At 41.3% G+C, this 24,916-nt stretch overlaps 1 protein-coding gene across 4 annotated transcripts in view; it reads left to right on the top strand.

Moving 5' to 3' along the window:
* Positions 1-24,916, top strand: part of bif (bifocal) — a 270,059-nt gene that overhangs the window by 9,241 nt on the left and 235,902 nt on the right. For 3 of the 4 annotated variants that reach the window (XM_065225630.1, XM_065225628.1, XM_065225631.1), the window contains exon 1: positions 4,341-4,922. In XM_065225630.1, the coding sequence (XP_065081702.1) occupies positions 4,667-4,922 (256 nt within the window). In that variant the 5' untranslated portion in view covers positions 4,341-4,666. Of the gene's footprint in view, positions 1-4,340; positions 4,923-24,916 lie in introns of those variants that run through there. The other variant, XM_065225629.1, reaches the window with a different exon arrangement.

Here is a 24,916-nt window from a genome sequence, read left to right as displayed (position 1 = left end):
CTTTCAACAACGATGGCTGCAAAGTGCACAACGCAAACGACGAGCCACTCCAACAATCAATTCAAGCTGGACCAGGCAGCGAATAACACACAGGTTTTGTCGTGTAATGCTGCTGAAAGTCTCGATCTCTGGCACAAACGCATGGGTCATCTTGGTGTCGGAAATTTGAAGAAGCTTACTGGTTGCCTTGCGACAGGGATTACACTGAATGTTGAAGCTAGCGCTGCAGACTGTCGCGTTTGCCCTATGGGAAAGCAGTCAAAATTGCCGGTTCCAAAAAGCGGATCCCGTGCGTCGGAGGTGTTACAACTGGTTCATTCGGATATCAGTGGACCGATGGAGATGAATTCGATTGGCGGTAATCGGTTTCTACATTACTTTCATCGATGACAAAACTAGACGCATGTTCGTGTACTTCCTGAAACCCAAATCAGAAGCCGAGGTGTTAGCAGTTTTCAAGAAAGAAGCGTTGAGTGGAAGAAAGTCAAACCTTTCACATGTTCGTGTTTTTGGAACGAAAGCCATGGTCCAGGTTCCAAAGCGAAACGTCGCAAGTGGGACCCCAAATCCCACGAATGCGTGCTCACGGGAATCGACGAAGAAACCGAGGGATATCGTCTATACGACCCGAAGAAGAAGGTAACTATCAAGAGCCGTGAAGTCGTTTTCCTGGACGAAGGAGTCCCATCTGAAGCTGTAGGTCCTGATGCTCGGCGTAGCAAGGCAACGTTTGCCAGACTGGAAGTCGAGGAACCGTTCGAGGCCGTATTAGAGCCGATCATTCCAATTGATCCGACCGAGCCTTGCGAATCGGATACAGAAGACGAGAACCATGAAGCAGATGATTCAAGCGGCGATAACGATACCAACACATCCACATTGACTGATCTTGTGCTCCCTCTGCGACAAACTTCAGAACCACCTCGGTCAAAGGTCGTACGTGCTTCCAGGCAAGTACACAGATTTTCACGTTGATAGTACTGGCCTTCCTGGTATCTCACTTTCACAGCCAATCTCCGATGAATCGAGCAACTTCCTTGGTTTCCCCGTTGACGATAGTACTGCTGGACCGAGCGACAACGACGGTCTAGTGGCATTAGCATCTGGCATGGATGGCAAATTCGGGGACGACCCCGTTTTTCATCAAGAAGCATTGGCTCGGGACGATAGCAATGCGTGGAAGCGTGCCATGCAAGAGGAGTTGGACGCACTGGTGGACAACAACACCTGGACCCTCGCCAAGCTAACGAAGGGAAGGAAGGCAATCAAGTGCAAATGGGTGTACAAAACGAAACGTGATGCTGTAGGAGGAGTTCAACGATACAAGGCGCGGCTGGTCATCAAAGGCTATTCACAGTGAAAGGGGGTAGACAACGGTGAAACGTATGCTCCCGTTGTTCGCTATAGTTCGCTGAGATACCTTTTCGCCCTGGCTGTCAAGCACGACCTCACGATCGACCAGATGGATGCAGTGACGGCTTTCCTGGAGGTGACCTCGACGAAGAAATATACATGGAACAGCCCCCATGCTTCGTTGACGGAAGAAGGAAGACCGAGGGGTGCAAGCTGAACAAGGCGTTGTACGGCTTGAAGCAGTCCAGCCGAGTTTGGAACCACAAACTGGATGCGGCGATTTGGCCTGGTATCAACGCAATACGATCCTTGCGTCTACGTCTGCATTTAAAATGGCAAAATTCTTATTGTTGCTATTTATGTAGACGATTATCATTATTCAGTAACGACGAGACATGGAAAAATATGCTGAAGCAACATTTTCCGGATGAAAGATCTGGGACCTGCGAAACACTGTCTTGGGATCCGGATCGGCAGAACAACTGACAGGATAACGTTGGATCAAGAAGCCTACATCGAAACGATTTTGAAGTGGTTCTACATGGATCGGTGCAAACCAGTGAAGGTACCGATGAACACTAGCGAGAAACTTTCCAAGGATGCGAGCCCGAAGGATGACGAGGAGTCTGCGGCTATGAAGGATGTTCCGTATCAGGAAGCTGTCGGGTGTCTTATGTATTTGGCGCAAAGCACTCGACCGGACATACTGTTCGCCGTGAATACCCTCAGCCGGTTTAACAATAATCCAGGTATCAAGCACTGGAATGCGGTGAACCATGTTCTGCGTTACTTACGTGGAACCTCAAACATGAAGTTGGTCCACAACAAGCATAGTCGGCTACTGCGACGCGGATTGGGGATCCGATCCGGACGAACGTAAGTCAACCAGCGGCAACGTTTTCATGGCTCAAGGCGGCGCTATTTCGTGGTCATGCAATAAGCAACCTATGGTGGCGCTATCGCCGTGTGAGGCGGAATATATGTCCGTTTCGACTGCGGTACAGAAAGCGTCCTGGTGGCGAGGACTTTCTGCGCTATTCAACGAAGAAAGAGAAATGGAAATCCGCTGCGACAACCAAAGCTGTATTGCAATCGCCAAGAGTGGTGGTTATAATCCACGCACGAAGCATATCGACATACGCCATCACTACATCAGGGACGCTTTGGATCGTGGTGTGGTGAAACTGGTTAACGTTGGCACGGAGGAGCAGATCGCTGATGGATTAACCAAACCATTGCAGAGGACGAAGTTTGAAGAGAGCCGTACGATGATGGGAATCTCTGCGGCTTGAGGAGGAGTGTTGTGTAGTGTATGTGATATGGTTGATATAAAATAAAAATTAATTTACTTTAATTTCGTGTGAAGTCGACAAAGTGCATTTGGCAACACTGGGAGTCGACACACATGACATAACTAGACGATTCATACGCGCCGAGAACAGTTGAGTATGAGCTTCGGAAAGCTCCGAATACACAAATGTGATTCGTGTCATGGAAAACGAAGATCGGCTTCGAGACGACATCAGACATCACACGAGGGAGATAGAATAAATGATTGTTGTGATGCTCTGGGATAGAAGAGTGCCAAAGGATGGATGACTGGTTCATCGAGCTAATTCAGGCTGGCTAGTCGCTCGTCTCGCATTCTTGTGTCTAATTTTGAAACGGATGGACGTTGCTGATCAACGCGGGATGGTTTGGCTGGCGTCGTTCCAGTGACAAAAGATCGAGGCTTGCAACCTCGATCTGAGTTCACGACAATATGGATTACGAAATGCGCTGCCACGTGAACCAACAGCAGGAGGAATCCTAGATCAATTGATCCAACTTCTTGGTGGCTCTGTGTCTTCCGGCTGTACTGCGGATGGACGTTCACGAAATGTTGAAGTGAAGCTGTTAGCAATCGAAGCAAGCCTTGACATTTATACTTAATTGTTAACGTCTTAAATAAAATTAGGTCTTCTCTAACCACTACCAAAGACAGACGTCTTTAGCTACTCTCTACACAAGCTTATTGTTTGTCACACATTAGCTTATTGCGTGCTCCCAACTTAGCGTTCTAAAAGCACTTCCACAGTTATTGATTGAGAGCTTTCGATGCCTGTACCATTTTTGCATTAGCAGAATTGTGTGGCAAGTACAATCATACTCTATGCCCAGGGAAGTCGAAAATTTTCCAACCCGAAAAATTCCTATACCGGACCGGGAATCGAACCCAGCCACCTCCAGCATGGTCTTGGCTTTGTAGATGTGCCTTTACCGACAGAGCTTAGGGACGCCCCGCACTAATCAAGGCAAACCTAATCCAAGTTAGTTGAACCCGCGCTGTGATGTAGACTGATGGACAATTTTGCCTGCGAGTGTGCGCTCGCGCCATGAGTTCCGATCCGACAGGCAAACCAGTTTAAATTACCCGTTCCCCGATGGTTAGTAGGTATAGCAACAACACCTATAACTACACACATCTACCTATAGGTCTAAAAATGCGAAATAATCGGGGGGAGGCTCGTTCGTTGCGTGTTTAGTTTCGAATTATGCCAGCCACATTTTCCACTCCTACTAGTTGTTGCTGCTGTTGTTCTAGTACTAGTTCTATAGGGTTCTAGAGAGAAACGGAAAAGCCACTTGCCATCATCAGTGAGCAAGTGGACATGGAACGAAACCGCTGCGCGGCCGTCGTCGTTCCTATTTTTGCTGCTATTATCAGTCGCAATTTACCGTTATACACTTATCTTATCATCAATACCACCGACTGACTAATGATAGCAAAGTATCGAAAATTGATTTCTCATTAGCGAGAAACAACATCGCCGAAACTAAAATTGGTCAACCTCAGGCAAGGTAGCGTGATGAGTCAGTTGGTGACGAACAGCTAGAAGGCAGTGAGTGATTTGTGGTGAAAACCTTTATCGGAGAAAGAGGAAGGCGGTAAAAAATCAATAATTCACTCTGGTATAATTTCTACTTTCATTGACTAAAAAAAAAAGAGTTGAAGTTACGCCATGGCTGCATCCTAAGTGCATAACCTTGCGGTGGTCCCTGTGAACGAAGAAGACAAAAAGCGAAAGAGAGAGAGCATGTGGAAAACGGTTTCCAAGCGATTGGCTCATTAACATAAAACAATAACAAAAGAGTGAAAATAACAACAATAACAAAATTCACACAACCCCTAAGTACAGTGCGGCGGCGCGGTGGTGAGTGGATTTAATTCAAAGTAGAGTAACAGAGAGAGAGAGTGTGTACTTAATATAATAAAACAAAAATCAGTGTGCTGTGAGTGACTAACCAAAAAAATAAATCAAACGGTTCATGCATGATGGCCGATGCTACTAACAATAGCAGTAGTACTAGTAACAACACAGCATCGGCAACCTCCGGCGAGCCGATTCCCCAGTGGAAGAAGGAACTGCTTCAGCGCCGGAAGAACCTCGCCAAAACGATCGGAACTGCTGCGACGCAGGTCCACGACAGTGCTTCCACGGTGGCAGCGGCACTCACGACGACACCGACGACGCCGCGGGTCGGCGGCCCGAGCGGCGGGAACCCCTTCGGAAGCGGTGGCCAGAAAGGTACTATTATCATGATGGTTTCATTTTCTTTATTTATTACGTGTTTATCTTGAGTTTCCTCCGACCACCCCGGCACCTCTGTAATGGTTGTTTTTGCGATGATAACACATACCTACCCGAAATAATAAAAAAAAATACGTTGTCAATCAGTACCTGGTTTCACTTTTATGATGCGGAATTCCATGGCAAAATGAACAAAGTAACTGCTTTGTTTAAAAACAAAGGCAAACAAATACGCCTGAATATAGTCCAACACGATTGAGCTTCTAGATACAGATTTTGTAATAGAAAAATCCAAACCAATAGTCGTTGTTCATTTTGGCATGGAATTTCTCCGCAACTGCGTGTACAGAACCGTTCATATTTGTGTTTTCAGACAGAGTGTGTTGGGCCTTATGAATTATTGTCGTGGTTTGTACATTTTTGTCTGACAATTCCGGGGTATCCTGGTACGCGGGCTAGAACGTGATAAAACTGATAACAGAGTGACCGGCACCGACACCGTGGGTTAATGATAGTAGGTATTTGCGGTAGTTGAGTTGAATATTATTTAACCATCCACATGTTCTGGCGTTGTATAAAATGGGGCCTATTGTGTGGATCTTTTTTTTGGTAAACATTTGGTTGGCAATTGTCAAAATTAAACGGGTTGTTGCATTCCTCGAAGTGTTGATACAAGTGTCGCTTCCTCGAATTGAGTTCGTTAGGTTCAGGGCACACATAGTTCAGTTTAGTAACATTCCACAGGTTTTGGAAATATTCCAATTACATTAATGGCCCGATTTTGTCGGCCCTCCGCGCATCATGATCATGATACCCGTAATTCCAAATCTTTCTCATTAATCTTCAAGATAGATGTTTAAAGCATACTTTGATGCAATAAGACGAGGGGTGATTCAAATATAATATCCACTCTTTAAGGGGGAGGGGGATCCTAGAGTTTGTGACAGGTAAAACAATTAGATTTAGGCTGACAAAATCGGGTCATTACTGTTGTAGTAATGTTGAAATACTAAAATTAATCCAAGGGAAATTTGGGAGAAGAATACTCGAATGCCAACTATTGCTCTTCTGTCACTGTATGTGCTACAAAAACACCTATTAAAATTTGCTTTCATTTGTTTCAAGATAATCATAGGTAACAAATTGTCCAATGTACAGTTTAAAATGATGGGTGCTTGATTGTTACTTCGGTCATTGGTGCTCATTTTCTAAAGGCTGAATTCTGTGAAAGGGTATCTTTGAAAAGTATCTAAAGCTTGAAAACTTACTAAAAGCAAAGAAACAAAATTACTGGCATACTTTTATCGAGAGAATTTTCAATGGCTCTTCTTTCATCTAATGACTCTGCTCCGGGAAGCGATTTGATCAAATTCGACCTTCTAAAAAACCTCCACGATATCGCTAAAACACGATTACTTAACCTATATAATTCATTTATGGAATTCAATATAGTTCCACCAGCATGGAGACAGGTTAAAGTAATAGCTATTCAAAAGCCTGGGAAACCAGCGTCTGATCACAATTCTTACCGTCCGATCTCTATGTTATCATCCCTGAGGAAATTATTAGAAAAAATGATCCTATCAAGACTTGACCATTGGGTTGAATCAAGCAACCTACTTTCAAATACGCAGTTTGGTATCCGAAAGAGTAAAGGAACAAACGATTGTCTAGCGATGCTTTCACCTGATATTCAACTGGCCTTTACGCACAAGGAGCAATTGGCTTCAGTCGTTTTGGATATTAAGGGCGCATTTGATTCTGTTTCCATAGACATACTGTCAGACAGTCTGCACAGTAGTGGATTACCCAGTATTTTAAATAATTTATTGTATAATTTGCTGTCAGAAAAACAAATGACCTTCAATCTAGGTCAACTGTTCTTCTTCTTTTTATCCTGGTCCTACATCCCTCAGGATTGCACCTGCATGACAATGTTGCGCCAATTCACTCGGTCCGTGGCTGCTTGTTTCCAATTTCTTGACCGTCCCACACTTCCAAGATCCTGCTCCACTTGGTCTAACCACCTTGCTCGCTGTGCTCCTCTTCGTCTTGTACCGGCCAGATTCGCGGCAAATATCATTTTTGGGGGATTGTTGTCCGACATTCTTAAAACGTGTCCCGCCCATCGTACCCGTCCAGCTTTTGCAACTTTCTGGATACAGGGTTCACCATAGAGTTGCGCCAGCTCGTGGTTCATCCTTCGCCTCCATACACCGTTCTCACATACCCCGCCAAAGATGGTCCTAAGCACTCGTCGTTCGAAAACACCCAGTGCTTGCAGGTCCTCCTCGAGCATCGTCCACGTCTCGTGGCCGCAGAGAACTACCAGTCTTATCAGCGTCTTGTACATGGTACATTTACTACGGAGGTGAAGCTTACCCGACCTCAGGGTCTTGTGGAGTCCGTAGTAAGCACGACTTCCGGCAATAATACGCCGACGGATTTCTCTGCTGCAGTTGTTATCCGACGTCACCAATGATCCGAGGTCCACAAATCCATCCACCACCTCGAACTCATTTCCGTCGATTGTCACGCTTCTGCCTATGCGAGCCCTATCCCGCTCGGTTCCTCCAGCTAACAGATACTTTCTCTTCGACGTATTCACCTTTAATCCAACCTCCTTTGCTTCACGTTTCAGCCTGGTGTACTGCTCCGCCAAGGTCTGAAACGTTCTTCCGACAATGTCCACGTCGTCAGCGAAGCAGATGAACTGGCTGGACTTATTTAAGATCGTGCCCCGCATGTTAAAGCCCGCACGTTTCTTAAAACCTTCTAGCGCAATGTTGAACAGGAGGCAGGAAAGACCATCGCCTTGTCGAAGTCCTTTGCGAGTTTCAAACGAGTCCGATAAAGCACCCGATATCTTCACGCAGCACTGTACACCATCCATCGTAGTCCTGATCAGTCTGGTCAGCTTCCCGTGAAAACTGTTCTTCGTCAATAGTATCATAGGCGGCCTTGAAATCGATGAATAGGTGGTGCGTAGGGACTTGATATTCACGACACTTTTGGAGGATCTGCCGGAACGTAAAGATTTGGTCCGTTGTCGTTCGCCCGTCCACAAATCCGGCTTGATTTTTTTTTTTAAATAATTCGTTTATTTTTCCAGGCTCATTTGCTGTAGCTTTGCGGAGCCGATATTCATTGTTTAGATAACAAAATTACTTAAAACTAACGTTAGTAAAGTGGGGGCCGATTACTCGAGGTTAGGGGTAACAAATTGTAACAAATGGATGGCAGGGTAGGGATTGTGAACACAAGGTTTGGAGAGCAATGTGCTCTTGATCTCGAACTAGGCGACACTCTGATGAAAAAGACAAACATGGGGGTACACCGATGGGTAGCTAACAACTTGGGAGAACACAAGATGACACTAACTTCTAAATCCTCAAATCTATCCGTTTTAAAAACACATAAATTAAATTCAAATAGTCAAGGTCTCGGCTCGCCAAGACATCTCTAACGGGTATCGCGGGTTGTTTTCCTCGGGCCCTGAGGGATGTGGATAACTCAGATCTGGCAACACGGTGTAAGGTACACGACCAAACAACATGCTCGATATCGTGATAACCACTGCCACACGCACATCAATTGCTGCCTGAGAGCCCAATTCGATAGAAGTGCGAGTCTAACGAGCAGTGATTGGACATAAGCCTTGATATAACGCGTATAAAGTCGCGGCTCATGTCCAACCCTTTGAACCATGGTTTGTTCGACACATGTGGGAGAATAGAATGTAACCATCTTCCCAATTCACCATTATTCCATTTTTGTTGCCAACTGATGAGGACTTGCTGGCGAGCAATGGAGAAAAATTCGTTGAAGGCGATTTGTCGCTCAAAAATATCGCCTTCCATAGCGCCCACCTTAGCCAATGAGTCCGCTTTCTCATTACCCGGAATTGAGCAATGAGATGGGACCCAAGCTAAGGTGATAGTATAGGAGCAGTTAGATAAAGCACTCAGTTTAGTTCGTATTTCAGGCAGGAAATACGAGGAGTGCTTCATCGGCCTCATTGAACGAATAGCCTCCAATGAGCTAAGACTATCCGTAAAAATGAAATAATGGTCAGAAGGTAATCCGGCTTGATAACTTCCCACAAATCTGCTTGCTAGTGGCGATAAACGGCGAAAGATGATCTGGGAAAGCACTTAGTAGGCCGCGTTAAGAATAGTGATCGCTCGATAGTTCTCACATTCTAGTTTATCGCCTTTTTTATATACTGGGCATATTACTCCCTCTTTCCAGTCCTCCGGTAGCTGTTCTGTATCCCAGATCCTGACTATCAGTCGGTGCAGACAAGTGGCCAACTTATTCGGGCCCATTCTGATAAGTTCCGCTCCGATACCATCTTTCCCAGATGCTTTGTTGTTCTTGAGCTGTCGGATAGCATCCTTAACTTCACCTATCGTGGGAGCTGGCATGTCCCCCTCATCCGCTGTACCGACGAAGCCATTCCTCCGGCCGCCTTGGTCCTCCGCCTCTGCACCGTTCAGGTGTTCATCGTAGTGCTGCTTCCACCTTTCAATCACCTCACGTACGTCCGTTAAGATACCCCCTTCCTTATCCCGACACATTTCGGCATGCGGCACAAAGCCTTGGCGGGATGCGTTGAGTTTCTTGTAGAACTTGCATGTTTCTTGAGAACAATACAGCTGCTCCATTTCTTCGCACTCCAGCTCTTCCAGGCGGCGCTTCTTTTCCCGGAAAAGATGGGTTTGCTGTATTCGCTTCTGTTTGTATCGCTCCACATTATGATGGGTTCTTTGCTGCAGCATCGCCGAGGCATTGCACGTACTCAGTTGCGACTTCGGGCAGCTTCAGTCGCTCCAGATTGTATCGTGGCGGGCGTCGGTATCGAATGTTGTTGGCAACGGAAAGTTTTTGGCGCACCTTGACCATTAGAAGGTAGTGGTCCGAATCGATATTTGTGCCGCGATAGGTCCTGACGTAGGTAATGTCCGAGAAGTGCCTTCCGTCGATCAAAACGTGGTCGATTCGCGATTCTGTCTGCTGCGGTGATCTTCAGGTGTACCGATATGGGAGGCTATGCTGGAAGTAGGTACTACGTATGGCCATGTTCTTAGAGGCGGCGAAATCGATGAGTCTAAGGCGATTTGGCATTCGTTAGCTGGTGAGCGCTGAACTTTCCTATAACCGGTCTGAATTCCTCCTCCTGCCCGACTTGAGCGTTAAGATCTCCGATGACGATTTTGACGTCATGGCTTGGGCAACTGTCGTATTCCCGTTCCAGCTGCGCGTAAAAAACGTCTTTATCGTCATCGTCACTTGCTAAGTGAAAACTGTGCACGTTGATTATGCTGACATTGAAGAAACGGCCTTTGATCCTCAACTTGCACATTCTGCTATCGATTGGCCACCACTCAATCACGCGCTTCTGCGTTTCGCCCATCACTATGAAAGCTGTACCCAGCTCATGTGTATTGCCGCAGCTCTGGTAGATGGTATAACCATCCCTATACGTATGTACCGACGATCCCTTCCATCAAACCTCCTGCAGCGCTACGATGTCGAACTTGCGGACCCTCAATAAATCGGAAAGAATGTGGGTACTTCCCAAGAAATTAAGAGACTTGCAATTCTATGTTCTGAATTTCCAATCGTTAGTCCGTTTCCGTTGCTTGGGTCTATGCCGATTGTTCCGGTCTGGCTTGTGAGGCCTTCACCAACCCCCATTGTCTCGCCGGAGGACCATCGTGCACAGCACTGTTTAGAGTCCCACGCTGGCACCAGGACTTTGATCAACCGCTCCTAACATGGAGAACAGACGCCGTTTGGAGCCGCACCTCTATGGTGAACAGACGCTCGAATACTGCACTCTCCGGCCCTTCCCTGTCAGTATACGATCAAGGTCCCACCGGGGTTGGTTACCCGATCTTACTCGTACCCCAGCCGGCACCGCGGGGAGGTAGGGATAGCATTGTCCCTTGGATCAAATCTTCATCGCACTGCGACATACGGGAGACGGAATTGGGCCGATCAGATACCGGGTTGCCAAAAATACAATTATTCACAACAAAAAATCAGTCCGATGACATGGCACTCTTGGTACAGCGCGGCACACTTGAGACACACTGAGAAAAATGTTGGCGCAAAATAAGTGTGTAGAGTGACCACCCCTTGAATGATGACCTTCAGAAAATTTATGAAAACTTCAGAAATATTTCACGAACTTCACAGAAATGCAGAGAATTCTAAGGAAGTTTAAAGCAGAACTGAGCTCTTCATTAGAGTTGAGAATTTTAGAGAAGCTCCAAGAACAAGAAAACAGATCAGAGAATAAAAAAGCAGTTAAAAAAAATTCAACAAAATTGCAGAAACTGGAATTTCCGGAAATTTTGGTTCGCTCAGAGAAAAATTTCTGGAACGCAATAAAAATTATATGAACATCCAGAAATGTGAGAGTATTTCAAGGGTGTTGTATCATGGAAATTTCAAGATCTAAAGAAAATTCGAAAATTTAGATAAGTTGATCAGAGAACATCAACGAAGAACCATTAATTAAAAAAAAAATGCGAAAACTTTTAGCAACACCTATATTTTTAAGAAATTCCAGAGAACTTTTAATAAATCTAGATATATTTTATTGTTTCACTATATTCAGTGAAGTTCCGAGTACTTCGAGGACGATTAGATAACATCAGAAAAATCACATTAACTTAAGGAAATTTGCAGGCTTGGAATTACGGGATATTTCGAGAATTCTATGATTGATCCGAAAAGCTTCAGGGAATTATAACTATATATCAGAAAATTTACCGGAACATTTGATCAATTTAGAGAAATTAGGGTAAGCATGGAAAACTTCTTGCAGGGAAAATTAGTGATTTAAGGCAAAGTTCCGTGAACGTTTATAAACTTTATAAAACTTAAGGAAAATTGTGGAATTAAAAAAATACTAAGGCAGGGTAGCCTAAAGAATTTTAAGGAAATTGAGAAATATTTTGGCAGTTTTAAAAACATCAGGAAACTCTAGACTATTGCAAAAGTTATGAATTAGTTTCGATGATTTAAACTTCAGACAAATCTTGAGAAGCTCAGTAAAAATCATAGAACTAGGGTTTTGATCTAATTTCCGTCCTACTAAGCAGAACCCGCGCTTTACCTCTCTTTTCTGAGCGAGTTTAAACAAAAAATGGAAAATTTCTGGGAAAGATGACTTCGCAATTTATTCACCTTTCCATACGTACCGTTAGATTTGATAAAGAGTCACAAATTGTTGAGATATTGTTAAAATCTAATACTGCTTCTTGATTCTAAATTCGTTCTATGAGTTTCAATTCCGTCCTAACGCATTGAAACACCATTAGATTTTCTTCGTCCTACGGATAAACGTAGAAAAGGGGGATTCGCTAGGAGCGCTTCTTTTGTTTTGCCAACAATGAGCGTAAATATTCATACAATGCGCTCTAACAGGATTTATGTTGTAGCTAATGAACTAACGCATCGGAACAAACCTATTATTGATTTGTGCACAGTGAAATCATTGATATTATTGATCGTTTCTGATCGATAGAACGGAAATGGGCGATTACGACGAACTAGTGCTCTACCCTATAATAATTATTTCGCTGCGGAGCGGAAGCCTAAAGAAGTTCCTAAAATTTCAGAATAGCTTCGAAAATTTCACAGAAGTACAGAGATATTCAAAAACATTTCGAGAACTTCATACAAGTCTATGGAACTTAAGGGAAGATCCGAGAAACACAATGAACATTTATGGACACTTCGGGAGCATCTCAAATAAGTTTGGTAAAGCTCCAAAAATAAAGGGAATTTTCTGGGGAGTTCAGTTCAATTAGTTTCACTAAATAAGCGGGAAATTTCAAGAAGTTCCCAGATTTGCAGAGAACTGCAGAGATGTTAAGAAAATTATTGAGGTATTCACATAAGTCCAAAAGTTCACGCGAGCTTAAACATTTTTTAGAACAGTTCAATTAAATTCATGGTAGTACAACAAGCTTCATGAGAACCATAAACACTTAGGAGAAGTTTCGAGAACATCGAGAAAGATATTGATCTCGCTAATAAAGCTCTAAACAAACAAAAAACTTCAAGAAAGAACGGATATCCTCAGAGCAAAGGTATTCCAAAGCAGGAAAATTGCATAAATAAAAAAAAAAAAGTTTCGAGAAATTCAGTGAATTGTTAACACTTTACAAAAGATTCATGATCGTTAGGAAAATTGTGGAAACTTTAGGAAGTCTGAAAAACGTTTAGAGAAGTTAAAAGAAATGATGAAAAGTATTGCGAGCATCAGTTTAGTTTCTGAAACTACAAATAATTTCTAAGCAGTTTAATTAAATTCAGGAATATTTCGGGAACTTTCAAGTAGTTATGAAAACCTCAGGTTAGTCCATTTTATATTCAATGGAGATTTCTCATGAAAATTAGCATGGAGTTAACTATCTTAAGCTTAGGCTTCAGATGAAATCTAAAATTCCTCAGAAGTACCATGAAAGCAGATTGCAGTTGATGTTTTCCTCGTAAATTTTTTCTCTCAGAACTCCCGTGGAATGAGGTCCTTAGAAATTATAATAAAATTCCATGAGGCTTAAAACTGTGCAAGGAATTTAACTCCAGACTCTTTAAAATTTCTTGAAGTATTATAACTTTTCAGTTCAGAGTTTTAAAAATTTATGTATTTGTTACTGAAGATTAATCCATTCTGGTTTATCAGTACTGGATATTATGACTAGATTTAGCTGAAAACAGCAAATTATTCAAATGTGTTTAATCGTCAGTTTCTCAATATGAAGATTTTACAAATGAGACTAATATGCGAGTACCGGCATATTTCCTTCAAAACTGCAAGAGAAACTTACAATTTCCGGTTCACTGTAGATTAGGGTGCTTCATTCTGAAAAAAGTGATGAATTTCTGATGGGCCACCCTCCAGTTCGATTCATAGCCCCAAAATATGAACCTGTGCAAAAATTGGTAAAGATTGATGAAGGTTTAGAGGTCGCGCCAATGATTTGAAATTTGTATGGGAATTACTATGGAAGAATTTAAAAAATCGCTTATATCGCTATAACTTTGCTTCTACTTGTCCAAATGTCGAAAAAATTTAGTATGTTATTGCTATGGCAATAAACAAAAAGCCTACAGTTGCTACGCTCAGTTTTGCAGCGTATCAAGAATTATAAAAATGTGAAAAAATGGCAAAATAGGGTAAATTGACAGATGAATATGTACAAGGCAACAACGCCAATTTCATCGCAACAACAACAGGCTTGTTGATCATTGTCATGACAACCACATATTTTTTTTTTTCAACGTTTGGACAACTACAACCAAAGTTAGAGCAATGTAAACGAAAATCAATAATTTCCCATACTAATTCACCAAAATCTCCATACAAAATCCAAATCATTGGCGCGACCTCTAAACCTTCATCAATCTTTACCATTTTTTGCACAGGTTCATATTTTGGGGCTATGAATCGAACTGGAGGGTGGCCTATCAAAAATTCATCACTTTTTTCAAAATGAAACACCCTACTGTAGATGTTGTAGATGCTTCATCGATTCACCAAAAGTAATCAAATTTTTACTAGCTTCAAAAGTAGCTACAGACGACGGAATGATATTTTCAATAAGCATCCTATTGCCAGTACTTCCACCCTCGAAGGAGCCACAACTGTTGTCAGTTGCACACGAGACGAGCTTCTGCATTTCGATAACCCCGAAAATGGAAATGGAAGTTGACCCACATTCTACAGCTTGACGTCACCTCCGAAATCTATACTTTTCCTTTGTTTCACCGAAACGGTGTATCATTTTAACGAAATCAGCTATGTACGCACACATTTTGCTCCCACCACCTCATTACTGCAAACAACAACAACATCAACAACACGGGCAACAGGTAACAGGTGTTGTGAGTATGTTACCGCGCTCCGGAGCAGTGATTGAATGGGTTTCTCTATATACCTAGCTCTAGTCGCAAAAAGTGGTAGATACACAAAATCACGCCGAATAACCACGCTCATACCGAAATAATGGTAATGATCTTTCTCCGAAGAGAAGGGCGGAGGAAGGGGGGGGGGTGGCTAGGTGGGTTTCTGCTAGCTAACGCGCATAGGTAAAGTAATATGAGCGCTGCGCTGGGGCTTCATTTACATTTTCCACGTTTGCCACTATACTTACTGCCTTTGCTGCTGTTCATGTTGTTACCATTATATTGCTATTATTATTTGGATATGCGGAACCGAGTGGCAAAACCGATCTGCTCCATACGTCCCATCCTTGTTGCGCTGGTCTATTGGATGAAGAATGTCGAACTATGTACATTAGGGTGGGTCCACCCCCTGTGTCACTGCTTTTCGATTTGAACTAAGGTCCTCAACAACTGAACGACTGGACTGAATCTGGATTTCCGAATGTATCGAAACTATTCATTTGCTTGTCAAAAACATTCATAAAATGATAAAGTTTTAACATACATGGGACTTAGAAGTGGAAGCCTATGCAGAACAACTTTGTCCAAGATAGCTTCCCAGACCATAACCACATTCGTTCAAATTTGACACAGTTGTTGGGGACCTCCATACAGATCAAAAGAGCAGTGGAGGGCAGGGAGTTGTATTCCGCCGTGCAAACTTAACCCACCCTAACGTGCATATATCGGCAGATATATACAGTGCGTTACATTACTTTTTGATAAGGAAAATGTAGCTGCATTGTCGTGCAAATGACAATTCAAGATAAACAAAATGCATATACCTTTCTCTAAATTGTGGCTGCAATAGAGAACATGTTCGCTAAAGCGTAGTTGATCAAAAATTGTTTAAAAAATAATATATAGTAAATTTTACAGACTGCAAATTAAACTGTGTCTAAATAATGTGCCGTTTATACCTAAAATATACATTATATTATGATCAAAATACGACTTCTATTGAAAAGAAAAGTTTCAAATTTTGAACCAGTCTCGAAACTTCTATTGCATTACTTAATCTCCAACAAACACGTATGCCCCGAAACAACAGCTGGGGTAAAAAAAAGCATAAATAAAAACTTTTAATCGATTTGAAAATGAATGCCGGCACACAGCGCATTGTGGGCCATAGTAATAGAAGAAGCACCAACATGTACGCGCCGAATGAGGAAGATACTCGAGAGATAGGTGGCGCTGGTGGTGATGGTCCCGAAGACGAGGCAAAAAGAAAACCAGACCCACAACACTCCATCAGCATTATTATTTTGTGGGGCCGCCATCAGGTGCCCAAACGCCAGATGGGAGAATTTCATTAATTGGTCCTGGGCTTAGCTTTGGTGGGTTTTTTTTTTTTCGAAGGTAGACTGGGATCCGGACTGACTGACTGACTGACTGACTGCCCGGCTGACAGGCTCCATCAGCAAGTGCGGATCTGCATTGTTTAGAGGGTAGTGGCTGAAGTGCTACGGCAAAGGCAGAAGAAGCGCAAGTGTAAAGTGTTGGTTTTTCTAAATCGGACTCGAAGATGGTACAGTTGCCGGAGGAGAAGGAGTATTGAATTATGATTGGTACTAACAGAAAGCTGTTGTATTAATTTTGATGTGAGTCTAAAAAATTTGGACGAAAATTGCAAAAGGTTACCAGTGAATTCGAAGTGACCGGGCAAAAACCAGGAAAAACCCGTGAATTTCGATGACAAATCGGAAAAAAAAATACTTCACCTTATTGTTTTTCCTTTTAATTCTACTATTTTATCACTTTCACTTATTCTTTTTCACTATTTATTTTCACTATCACTTTAAAAAAAACTATAACAGTTTCTAGTCTAGTCTAATTTGAAAGTATTTAGTAAACGAAATAGTATCTGTTATATTTTATTTAAAGTGATAGTGAATTAGTAAAAGTGATCCAATAGTAATGTAATAGCATGACAAACAGATATAATACATTGAATATTTTTCAATATAAAACATCGCCACTAAAACACTTCCGCCAGAACACTGTGATAGGTAGTACCCTGAACAAATGGTGGTAGTGTGTAATCGTCAAACGCAAGGGTTATTGACTATGCGCGCACCAGGAGGCGGTACTACCTTGAGCTTGAGCTTGATTGACCGCCCACGGTTGCTACTCTGTTACTGCCAGATCAGCTGTAATTACACAGAGAACCAATAGACGATGCTTGGGACTAGCAATCATCCTCAATGTGTAAAAACTGGTGATCTTAAATTAGACAATACCAACGCCGGCCGCGCCCGAACACAGGTCAAGAAAGGACTGGGAAGGATTGTGTTGACATGACACTCGCTTTGATGGAAGCCGAGAACACCTCTGCACTTCCACGAGGAATCACTGGGATGTTGGATAAGAGGGTTGGGTTTGCAGCAGGGTTCGTTTTGGTAAACGATAAGCTGAATTGATGTCCTAACGATCATATAACGCGAAGGAGCTTGGGACTAAAACCGCGGTCTTCTGCTCAGTAAGCAAAAACGTTTGCCACTAGGCAGACGAGCACCTTTTTAATCACCGAGTTGCTGTTATTACCATGTAGTCATATTAACAAATAAAACGATTGACGAATCTTGAATGTGGATGGGCCTGAGATTAGACTCATGATGTTCTGCTCTGTAAGCAAAAACGGTTGCTCTAAGGCCACCGAGCCCCTCATATCACATAATACCGTTGCTCAAATTTGTGTATCCATTCAAACCCGAAACCAACGACAACAACGAGTTTCGCAAAATACACGATACACAAGCGATTTTACCATAAATCTTTTTGATATGTAAGGACCTGGGACCGCGTTTTTCTGCTCAGTAAGCAGGCCACTGTAACCGACGATCTTTTAAATCCGAAAACTAAAAACTACGAAAAAGTACTTAGGCCTTCATTAAGTTCCACTTTCACGCGACGTTCAATGACAGGGTCCTATCCAAGATTACATCTGAAAAATCCAAATCTGGCCAACGCCCACCTAAACCTGTTCTAATCCACCTGAAATGACTAACGAATGGAAGACTTTGACTACCCAGCCATGCAATAGTCTCATTCCGTGCCTTATGGCAACTTGATGATTCTATTGCGCTCATCTTTTGGCACCACCCAGGGGAGACTTGGTCCTGTACCCAATGCTTAACTTATCTCCATTCCACTCAGCTACTCGCAATTTCTTGTGATATAGTGGGCGGAATATTATTATATGAGACAATTCAATGCAGACGTCTTTCCAAATTTGGCAGATCGACAGGTAATCGGTGAGTTACCACTATAGTTGCTATTCAACAACTCGACATCGTCCCATCGTCAACGCCTGCTATGAGAATTTCCCATTGCAGACGCTAACGAAATGACGTCATCGAGCTGTCGATCAACTACCCTGGTTATCGCCTGGTACCTTATAGCACGATGTTAGGAGGCGAACCGGAAGAATCGATGAGCTACCTCTCCCCCTATGCGCGCACCAGGAGGCGGTACTACCAACTAAAAACATTTAAATTGACCATTAAACTCGTGTCCGATGAACAAAATGCCAGTACTATGTCTGTTTGTCTGCGGTAATTGGTTTAAAATGAAAAACAACGTAATACGGTATAAAATTATTACATTAAAACGCTCATAAATCACAGGGCTGATAGCAGTGTTAAGCAATAAAAATAGTGAATTAGTGACTAAAATCATTTAAAAAAGTGACTAAAAAGTGACCAAAATCTTTATAAAAAGTTACCAAAATGTGACTTAAACATGATCAAAAAACGTCCAGAAATAGAATCATGCAAATTGATTTGTCAGTCATCCAAAAATGGTAGACCTTGATTTCGTATCTGTACGCATTCGTCAAAAGTTTATATTGCAAGATCTTGCACAACTAGATTAAAAGCTAACAACACTGTGTAACACGACTTTCAATAACAGAGATATTTTACCATATTTGAAATTATTATGGTTTCCTGAATTAAAGCCTAGAATAAATCTTTTCTCTAACACGGCACGCGTTTTAGATATGAACTATGATAATCTTTATGCGATCTGCGAACTTGCATCACGAAGGTGCTCCGCGTTTGCTTAGTTACCTAATAAGAATTAATTAATTAATTTAGCTTTATTTAGGAGGCTTTCAGCCTTACCTAATAAGAAGACATGACCTAATTATTAGAACTATTTCCGAAATGAGGAAGGAAACGTCGAGATAGCGTTTTAAAATATTAAATGACAAAGATACCCAGATCAAATTTGTGAATTACTGAAAAAAAAAGCAGAATTCTTCTACAACAGGAGTTGCTATTCATTCTACTGTGCCGAACAAGGCTGAATGAGTCATTAGGTCGTCTTGGGACAGGTTTTTCCGACTGTTTCTACCATAAAGTACCATGTAGTTTCATTAACCTATGATCCTAATTTCACGAGCTAAAAATTCTGATAGGTATTATCGACTAGTGTAAAGGAAAAAAATATGATTTAAAAAAATACTACAACATCTTTAGAAAACTATTTTATTTCACTCTGCAATGTTCATTACATTATTATAAATTCTTGCTAGGAATTGCCAGAATAATTCTCCTGAAAACTCACTTGGAGTTCACCTCAGCATTCATTAATATTATCCTGAAATTCCCATGGAATTATCTTAGGAATATTTTTTTTTAGTTCTGCTAGGACATTCCAAAAATTCTTCGAAATGATGCTGCTGGGATTCTCCTTTGAATTATCTCCTCGAAATCCACTTGAAATTTAGCTCAGAATTTTCTAAGGATATTCCTAAGAAATCCGTTGGAAGTATTCTTAAAATTCTAATTGAATATATGTTGGAATTACCGTTGAATGATGCTCCTTTCCTTGGTATTCAACTCACAACTATGAAATTCTCACCTGAAAAATTACTTGCATTTTGCTTACATTTGATGTGATGTGATGTGAATGGAACCCACCATCAGTGCAAGGATTACCAATGCCTGCAGATACTTTACTTTAGTTTTGCTTAGATTTCACCACAAAATTTGTCAGAACTCTCTTGAAATTTTTGACCGAATTTGAGGTTCGATAGAAATCATACTCATATTCAATTGTAATCCTATGATTTCTCCGAAAACTCACATGGAAATATGGTTCGGATTCTTTTTGTCCAAGAATATTCTTTAAATTATCCTCAGAATGTCCTCTTTTGTATTATCTTGAAGTTCTCCTCAGAATGATCATGGTGTAATCCTCCTTCTCGCCAAATTTTCTCATAATTCCTTAAGAATTAAAGTCAAAAGCTGTTTTGAATTTTCATTAAAATTTGTATTGAATCCTACTCAAGGTTGCCTTGGAATTCTACTCAGACAAAAACTAGAGTTCTAGGACATTGCAAATAATTCAAGGGTTAAATTGTATGCACATTGACAAGAATAAAAATTTAAACTCATCAGGTACATGAACTTGGTGAAAGGTGAAATTTAAGAGATGTGGATTCAAATTTAACAACAAAAGCAACTTATTGATGAAGTGTTTGATTTTAGTTACAATATGGTTCTTAAATATTGTAGCGATATAAATATTTAACATGGGTATTTGAGACTGTTCAGTTATGGCTAGCAATTTAAATTCCAACTTGCTGTATTTAAAGTTCCAGAGCTTTACAGAGCTTAACAGGATTTTATTTAAGTTGAAGTATTTTTTTCAAAAGAATTTATTTGTGCAGAGTTCATCTACAATAAATTCGAGTTTATCTCTGGGAGTGATAAACAATTTTCTTTATAACAGTGCAGAAATTCTCTGCAGAACACTAAAACAATCATTAAATTCGTCCTTAGATTCTCTTTGAATTATAAACTTTTTTAAAGAATTCTCCTCCTTAGAAATTCCCATGCTGTTCACCTCTGAGTTCTTATAAATTTTTAATCAGAATTCAGTGGCGTCGCCTTAACCGCAATGTACCTGCGCACCAACTCTCAAAACATAAACAATTATCAAAATATTGCTTGCAATGGATAGGTATCGAGTTAACTAGAAGGTTAAGTGTGTTTTTCAACCGATTCGAGTATGAATATGGCATTAAATCTGTCTTTGAAAGTTGGTGCACAAGTAAAAAGTGAGGTTACGCGACGCCACTGTCTGAATTGTCTTGGAGTTTTCCTGTAAGTTCTACTGAAAATTCACATGGAGTTCTTCTTAAAATTATTTGGAACTGCTTTCCAAGTAGTTCCTAGTCCAAGTTGTACCCAAGAAATTGTTCACAGGGTTACTTAAAAAAACACTGAGCTCACACAATTGATTTGGAGCTCTAGTCATAACATAACCCTCGTATGTTTCATCACAAAACTCCCTAGAACGTTTTGTCCGAAGTACCTTGGTATTACATATCTCTAGAATCTATTATAAAATCTGTTCTGTGCTTTGGAAAAAGTTCTTTTAATAGTTCTTCAAAGTAACTGTATCCTCTAGTCTTAAAATTTTTTAAAGAGAGGAAAAGAAGCACATTTTTTTTAATTTGGCATAGAAGTTCACGAGTAAATAATCTCCTTTATAGAATTCTCGCAATTCTCTTTATAGATGATTGCCTGGATTGTGGTTTCCTTGTATCCGTTGAGTCTCGCTGTTTCGAAGATGTACTGTAATTCCTTAACCTTTCCTGTATCGCTGAGTGGAAGAGTCTGCATCCGATGAATCATGTGGTGGAAGGCGGCCATTTCCTGCTGGAACGAATGGTTGGTTTCCTGTAAATTTCGTATTCAAGCGAAGAAGATGATGACGATTCCCTGATGACTAGAATATCGAGAAATGCGAGTTTCCCGTCTTCTTCTACCTCGTGAGTGAATTTGATATCCTTGTGAATTGATCTGTTGATTTCATCTAAAATGTGTGGAAGGGCTTCCCGTTTAACTACGCTGAAGATATCGTCAATAAACCTCCACCATCGGTTTGGTAATAGTCCTTTCTCCTTCAGGATTGTCTCGAAGTTGACCAGAGTCCTCCAAATGGTTGATCGCTGAAAAGTGCTGTGACGTCGAAAGATACCATATAATCTCGTCCTCGTTGATGTCTCCTCAAGATTGTAGTTGCTGGGCGAACTCCTTGGTGTTACTAACTGCTTTACTCTGGAACTGATTCGGCATGCTCTGGAACTCTGTGACTAGCCACTTCGCTAGTTTGTGGGTGGGGAAACCAACTGCAGACACGATCTCTCGCATTTCATTCCCCGGTTTGTGGACTTTGAGGAGACCTTTGATCCTGGGTAGAATGGGATTGGATTCCCGTAAACAACCTGCTCCATCTCCTAATACTGATTTGCACTCCTTCAGTGCTTTCTCCACGCGTTTCACTATGTTCTGTAAGGGGTCTACTCGAAGCTCCTAATCTAATCGTCCTTGACCGTGTTGCCCTTGTCTGCTTTCACATAGTATACTGCTTTACTTTTCAGCTCCTTTACAATCCGAACTTCCTTTTCGTTGGCGCGATTTTGTTCCTGTCCGTCCTTGATTATGTTCAATGTGATGGTCCTGACCGTATTCTGTGATGCTGTTGAAAGTGTCTTGGTAATCGCTGTCTCTACGTCAATGATGATCTGCTCCACGTCTGGCTTGGTTGTAACCGCGTATCCTAGCCCCTTGTTGAGGTGTGTCAATGGTTCTTCCGTGCATGCGGTCGTCGATCGGTTGACAACCAACCCATCAATGGAGTGAACCCTCGGCGTCGTGGTGATGGTGGATGGGATCTGCTCACCCGTTCGGTGTGTCGTCCATCTCCGTTGAGACTCGCGTCGTAGTTTGTTTAGCTTCCTATCGTGCAGCTTCCTTTTCCTATCTGATTCGCACTCCTCTGCTACCTTGGCCAGGAATTTAATTGGATACTCCTTGGCCAATTTGAGATGTAGAGAATAACATTCCAAAATCTTCAAGTCCAGTTTGCTACATAGGCGTCTGATGCTATCCTTGATGAACTCTGCTTCCATCCTCTTTACTACGCTGGGTGGGGTGGATGTCCGTACCTTAATCCTATGGCTTATAGGTATAACCTTATATTTTTGGCATTTCTTCAGAAATGCTACGTCCTTCCAAAGCGATGCGATGGTTTTCTTCAATCCGATGAATTTATTTGGCTCCGACGGCTTGGTTGCCATGATGAATCCTGATGAATGTGGGCATCTTAGTAGAATACCTGTATAAAGAGAGAGAGAGAAGGATTAGTAATCTCCATTTCCTCTCTCTGTTTATACTGGTATCATGACTTTTATGAATTTAATTTCAAAAAATTACCGTGTATATTTTTCGCAGAACTACTTTACTTTTCCAAACAACTTTGTCTCAGACGTAATTTCGATCAGAAGTGACGATTTCGTGCTATGATTTATTGAGAAATGTCAGCCGCCATTTAAAAAAAATACATGATCCAAAATGGCCGAATTTTCGCAAAAATGTAAATGATAGCCCATAACATGTAATTATGTAAAGTTTCATGCAAATCGACGAGGGTCAAGTCCAAATATTATGATTTTTTTTAACCTTTTTGGCCTGGTAAACTACCGATTTTTTGTAAAAATGTGAATGATTGCCCATAACAAACAATTAGTTTCATGCAAATCGAAGAAGATTGAGTTTTCCGATTCGTGATTTGGCGAAACAAAAAAAAAAGATTCTTGAATGCCAAAAACCCATTTTACTTTAATGGGTGCATTTAACCCCAGAAGACCCTTATCAGTTAAACAAATTCTAAATGAGCACAGTGTAACAGTAGCTCTTTTTTGTTATAGTATGTTTGTTTGATGTTTTGTTCTTATTTATTCTCATATAATATTTGTTTGATGTTCCGATTTCGATTCAATAACTCCTTTATATTAAATACTAAGAATTCTTCAAATTGCATACCAGGGTGGACGGTGCATCAATCCCGTCAGAAACAGCCAGGTACACATTCTTTTGAAGATCCCCATAGAGAAAATCTGTCTTCACGTCAAGTTGATGTACGTACATTTTCCTGTGATCCTCCACAGCCAGGACAATCCGAATCGTAGCCATTTTGGCTACTGGAGCGTAGGTTTCAGTGTAGTCCAATCCATAACTCTGTTGAAAGCCCTTGGCTACTAAAGGCTGACTAAAAGTAACTTGGTACTTGAAAGTCCATTAATGGTTGCTTTACAGTACTTTTATCAAAACTTCAAAGTTACAGCATTCGATGGTTACATTTCTCCAGTTCGAATGAAATTCCTCTTGATGGAGCCCATCCGCGCCCTCACAGTGGAAATCAGCGCATTTCTTCCATTTTGCCCTCATTCGTTGGATGTCTGGATGTCTGGATGTGTGGATAGAGTGGCTGTATTAAGTATTCTAGGTCTACATTGTAAACCTGGTTAGCTCGTAAAATTAGCTTCACAGTAAAGTTTTAGTATGGTAATGTTGCTGGTATTGCAATTTAGATGGAATTAACTTACAGAATTTTGGAGTTGAAATCGTTATTTTTACTATTTTCCACCGGAGGAATCCGCCCGCTCATTAGTTTTTTTAAGCATATTATCCGGAATAATTTTCTTCCGGAGCTGGGTCTCAAAATGTTCTCAAGGCAAAATATAATGGGATTAAAAATAAGTGTTTCATATGTGAAATGCAGAGTGACCAGTGAACCGGGAAAACCGGAAAAAAGCTGGAATTTGAAGTCACCAGGAAAATCCCAAAATCCCATGCATTTAGTTGACAAATCTGGACAAATATACCTCGTCCTCTCTTCGAAAACAATAGGATTTCCAGACCCTTCGACTGGTCTAGATTTTCAGGGTAACTACAGTTACTTTGAAGAACTATTAAGAGATTTTAAGATTTTGTTCAAAGCAAATTTGAGCAGATTTTAGAATGAATTCTAGAGACAACATCAAGGTATTTCAGAGAATATTTTCTTGGTAGCTTAAGGAAAACCTCTAGGAGAGGAAAGAGGATTCCAGGGTTCTTGAAAAATACCAAGGAACGCGTAATTATGCGAAGATCTATAAGGATAGGTCGAGTATAATTCCAAGCGAATTTCGAAAGAAATTTTTAGAAAATGTTAATGAGAATTCCATG

Source organism: Ochlerotatus camptorhynchus, unplaced genomic scaffold (assembly GCF_037179485.1).
Source record: "Ochlerotatus camptorhynchus isolate MF236.1 unplaced genomic scaffold, CSIRO-AGI_Acam_v1.1 ptg000232l, whole genome shotgun sequence".
NCBI classification, from domain to species: Eukaryota; Metazoa; Arthropoda; class Insecta; order Diptera; family Culicidae; genus Ochlerotatus; species Ochlerotatus camptorhynchus.
The sequence above is the reverse complement of the archived record's forward strand: the minus strand, read 5'-3'. Positions and strand labels throughout refer to the sequence as shown.